The sequence below is a fragment of the Microtus ochrogaster genome, chromosome 15 (assembly GCF_000317375.1).
Source record: "Microtus ochrogaster isolate Prairie Vole_2 chromosome 15, MicOch1.0, whole genome shotgun sequence".
Classification (NCBI taxonomy): domain Eukaryota; kingdom Metazoa; phylum Chordata; class Mammalia; order Rodentia; family Cricetidae; genus Microtus; species Microtus ochrogaster.
In genome coordinates this window covers 11,707,033-11,711,789 of record NC_022017.1, presented here as the reverse complement: position 1 = coordinate 11,711,789, position 4,757 = coordinate 11,707,033, and the positions used below count along the sequence as shown (strand labels likewise).

Genomic DNA, 4,757 nt, shown 5'->3' with positions numbered 1-4,757 from the left:
CTGGCCTAGAATTCACAGAGATCTGCCTGCCTCTGCCTCCCAAGTTCTGGAATCAAAGGTGTGTGTATCCACCTTGTGCATACGGTTTTTTCTTAAACTATGTTACTCCTGACTTCTACACACAAACTTGGAAAGATCTGGGGAAGTGATACATTGTCATCTGTTGCCAAGGTATGGAAGCCATTTGAGACTCTGGGAGTTTCTGTTCTTTTCTTTACTGTATGTCTGGAAAGGCAGTGCGAAGGAAGGGATTGATGGTGACAGTCTTCCCCCACGTAATGACATCATTTAAAGAAGATGAAGGGACTGGGTTCCAGTGCCAGGTGCATACATAGTGTTCTCGATAGTATCAAGGGCTTCGTTATGTCAAGATGCCCAGTTTTCACAGTAGTGTATTCAATTTTTAATTGCCAAGGTCTAACAATGTCCCTGCTATCCCCCTGCCTTCTGATATATTGGGACTCACAGTATTGTCAACTCTGTAGAGGCAGTTTCTAGTAGCAGTTGTAGGGAAGAAGCATCTAAAGCATGTCTAGAATAACCCATAGGACTAATGTTCTCTCTGTAGCCCTCTTGGATGTGGCTTAGATGCCTTTCCTGCTCGTTGGGATTCATAGCTACAAGGACAAGCCATTCCATAATGACACTGTTTTATCTCATGCTAAACAATAAAGCCCCTACACTGAAAGAAAGATTCAGGGTAAGATTCCTGAGAAGTTTCTCATAGAAAGAAACAAGATACCAGAGAAAGTGAGTTGATAACAATGAGGAACTAGCCAGGGTGACTCTGCACATCTGCAGCTCACACAGACTCCAATATCAGGAAGAGATTATCCTCGTGGAACTCACTCCCGTTACTCCCCAAACAATGCAGTATGACAGTGGTTTGCAGAGAGCACGTTACCTTCTGTAGGCTTTCGTACACTAGAGAGAGGATTCATTTGCAGAGCATGTGTCTGCTTATACAAGAACACTAAACCCTCCTAACAGAGGACTAGAGCTAATGAGTTTGGGCATCCCTGAGCATTTCAGAAATCGGTGCCCCATGATATTGAGACACCTGTATTTTGTAGATGTATGGAGGAGATCTGTTTCATTGGTTGAAAGACTGATTTAGGTTTAAATGTAGCATCATCTCAAGCCAGGATGTGACCACCTCTGCCAAGAAGAAGTCAGAAGTAACACACTCTCCCAGGTCACATGTGAGAAGGGAGTTCCCAGTCCAGTTCCTGTCAGGATGCTAATAGCATCACAAATGCAAACTTGTAGGACTTCTCTTTAAAGAACTAGTTAGAAACTGTGCCAGGTCTGCCTTCTCTGCCTAGTCATTGTGGGAATTGTGGGGTAAGCGATTGTGCTGCCCCCCACCTGGGCTGCCCGAGTGATGGTGACCGACCCCTTCTCGGGACTTGGTGCTTCGTTTCTAATGCTTCTCATCACCTTTCAATATTTTTATGTCTCTAATTACTACAGGCGAGTTTGTACCGAGGTGGCTACAGCCGATTTGCCCCCTACTGAAGTGACGTGAGACCCCCTGCAGATGGGACAGCCCCCAGTTCATGAGGCCTGGCTATTGCAATATTTACTAGTAGAGGACTCTATAGCAAGATGAAGAGGAAAACAGACAAACAAAAAAGAGAGAATACTTTTTTATACCTCACTATGTTCTTTGAATATGTATTTTTCCTTTAAATTTCTGCCTTTAATTCTTTTGTTCCAAAGATTGTGCTTTTTTTTTGTTTGTTTGTTTGTTTTTTTGTTTTTGATTTTTTTGGGTTTTTTGTCTTGGAGGGAGGATTGTTTTTGGTTTTTTTGGGGAGGATTGTTTTTGATTTTTTTTGTTATTTTAATTTTTTAAAACTGGTTAAAAAAAGATAACTGCATTTCCACATCTATACGTTCGTGCTTAGCTTGTTCTGTCAGTCACAGAAGAGGCAGCCCAGGAGGAAGGAGCTGAGAAACGTATTGGATCAGAAGCCAGCAGACAGAATTACCAAAGTGTATCTGGTGCTGAGTGGCTGGGGGGCAAGCAGAGTGGGCCAGCTCTGCAGCAGTGTGTTCTTCTGTCCTGTCTTTGGCCGGAGACTCTGACTGGCTGTGGCTGGAATCCACAGGCCGCTAGGTAGGAGTCTGTTTGTGCTTGTAAAACAGGAGAATTTAAAAGATGCTTTTCTCTCCTCTTCCCTCCTGGCTTTGCATTCTTTTTACAATCATTTACACTCACAGCCTGCGAGTGCTGGCATAGTTTGGGAATACGGAGCTGGTATTTCCCAGCATGCTCTCAGGCTGCGGGTAAGAGACACCTCAGTAGAAAACTGACCTTGGAGTGAGCTCCAGAATAGGAAACAGAAAACCCCAGCATTCCTGCTGGGCTGCTGCCCCTTTAGTTGAGCCACTGTGCAGCTCATCTATTCTTTTATTAACATGCTACTCCCATGTCCTCAAGATTCAGGAATCTAGGACCCAGGGACAGAAGAATGAGTAGTCAGTGGCCAGATCCCCCAGGTATCTGGGCACAGCTTGAGGACTGAAAGTACAGATTGTTAGAGCCATTAAAGAGTGTGTAGGAGAGAAGGGAAGTCCAGCCTGGTGTCCCTTCCTTCTCCTGCAGCACAAAGTCAGTACAGAGTGACACGGGCATCAAAAAGCCTCTGCTGGGGCAGGACGAGGAGCCGAGCCCTAGGTCGGCTGTCCCTGCAGTGTGGTAATCAGGTAGGGCAGGCAGAGGCACTTTGTACTCACTCCAAAGCCATAGGAACTTCCATCTTCCAAAGCCTCATGAGTCTCCCGCCCCTGTGACTGCTGCACCCAGCTTCACACTGTCCTCCAGAGTCCCAGCAAGCACCCGAGCCCCTTGGGGAACATAAACAGGACAGGCCATGGAATCCAAGCCTACCTTGGAAGAAGGGTGTAAAATGCAAGGTCCTCCTGCAGGGGCCTTGTCAGTAAAACCTGGCTTCGGTTTTGTTTCCAAAGGTCTTCTCCCCTAGATCTGAGGTGTGCCTGATATGACAAGGGTCCCATAGAGGCTCCAGAATGAAAGCAGTAGGAAAAGGGCACATCAGATGGCTCCCTGGTCAGTTTACCTAAGGAGTCGCTGCTAAAGGGAGTAGTTTAGAGACACTAGCTTTGGCTTTGTTTTGGTTTGTTTTAGGTTTATTTTTATTGGGGTTTTGGTTCTTTTGTTACTGTTTTTGCCTCTGCCTCTACACGTTTTTGACTGATAAAGGATTCGTGTCCCTGAATTAAAATGGCTGACGTTGACCGCATCAAGCATCCTTTGTAAGCCGGGCCCTGGCCTGCAGTTGAACAGACTGTCCTGCTCTCACAGCCTGTCTCCTGTGAAAGCCGAGGAGACAGCATGGAAGCCAGAGACTTCAGTGTAGTCATTGATTCTGGGGCCATCCACTGGCCATTTATGGAGTCCCTTCCCCAAGGCCAAAGTTTGGTTTGTTGTTGCTGTTGTGACAGTTTTCTTTGTCTGTACATAAATATTTTAGTTGGGGGAAAGGATGGGCTAGGGCCTTTTGGAGTTCTAGAGAATGAGGGCAGAGATATTTTTGTTTCTTTTATTTCATTTTGAGAGCATTTCCTGACTAAAGGAACAGAAATTTGGGGTCATGTTTAATAAGGGCCATTTTTTAAAAAAGGCCTCTTCACCCAAGGAAGACTAGGCCAATCCCTCAACAACTGTATCCACAAAGGGGAGACATGGGGAAAGAATTTAAGAAGGGTCTTCTCTTTTCTCCTAGACAGGAATAAGAGTGGCCCTGGCAGGGTGAGGAAGATAATTCCCATGGCCCATGCTGGAGGGGCCTTCACGCACTTCAGTTCAGCTGGTTCTGGCTGAGGCCTCCAAGGCCAGTTGTTTGCCAGTGTGTCTGTGCTTCTTGTACAAGGACACTCTCCCGTGCCACTTCCTCGGCTTCCTTTTCCAAGGAAGACTAGATGGAATTGGCTTTTTATGCAAGGGTCTTTGGATTTCAGGAGAGTTGGGGCTCCCAAGTGTCTGGATTCCACTGTATCTGCCGCCTCATGGTTGGTCCTCAAGGCCACAGCGCTGGCATGTTGGACGGCTTTGGGAAGCGAGCTGGAGGAGACGGGCATTTGTGACTATAAAGGATGCTGGGTGGTGGTCTCCAAGATGACTGATGTTAGAGCGCAGCATGGGACTGACATGCTCAGCTTTGCAGGCTGGTGCAGCCTGAGCTTTCTATGCTGTGACTCTTACTTAGAGGCTGGGCTCCTTTAAGGAGACTTGTAGTGAAAACGTTTGTCTGGCTGTCCCTCTTTCAGCCCGGAGAGCTGCCTTAGGTCTTTTCTAGCATTTTTGTGTTACTTAGTTCGACCTCAGCCCAGATCCACCGTGTTACCTGTCATTTCTAAGGCTCTCAGGTTTCCCGGAACCTCCTGTCACCAGTCACCATCACCCCTGCAGCGGCCACAGTCTGAATTGAGCCAGCATGCTTTTTTCCCTTGGAAACGACCTGACACTTGGCTCTTAGTTTAAGGGGAGCTCGTGGCTTTTCTGAAAATGTGGACCTCCTCAGGGCTGAACTGCTTAGTTTAGGCTGTGTGTTCCTAGAGGAGCAGCCTGCAGATCTGTGACCCCCTCCTTCCTGTACCTAGTCATGTAGCTTCCAGACATAAGGGACTGTGAGATGAATGGAGCATCCCCAAGGATATGCAAGAAGAGCATAGTGCGCCCCTGTTCCTGTGCCAGGCGAACAAGACCAACCAAGGGCAGTCTGGAACAC

The 4,757-nt window shown here is 47.0% G+C and overlaps 1 protein-coding gene across 14 annotated transcripts in view; it reads left to right on the top strand.

Annotated features, from left to right (window-relative positions):
* Positions 1-1,790, top strand: part of Rbfox2 (RNA binding fox-1 homolog 2) — a 241,572-nt gene extending 239,782 nt beyond the window's left edge. For all 14 annotated transcript variants that reach the window (XM_013348772.2, XM_013348774.2, XM_013348783.2 and 11 more), the window contains one exon: positions 1,474-1,790. In XM_013348772.2, the coding sequence (XP_013204226.1) occupies positions 1,474-1,528 (55 nt within the window). In that variant the 3' untranslated portion in view covers positions 1,529-1,790. The remainder of the gene's footprint in view (positions 1-1,473) is intronic.
* The last annotated feature ends 2,967 nt before the right edge of the window (positions 1,791-4,757 follow it).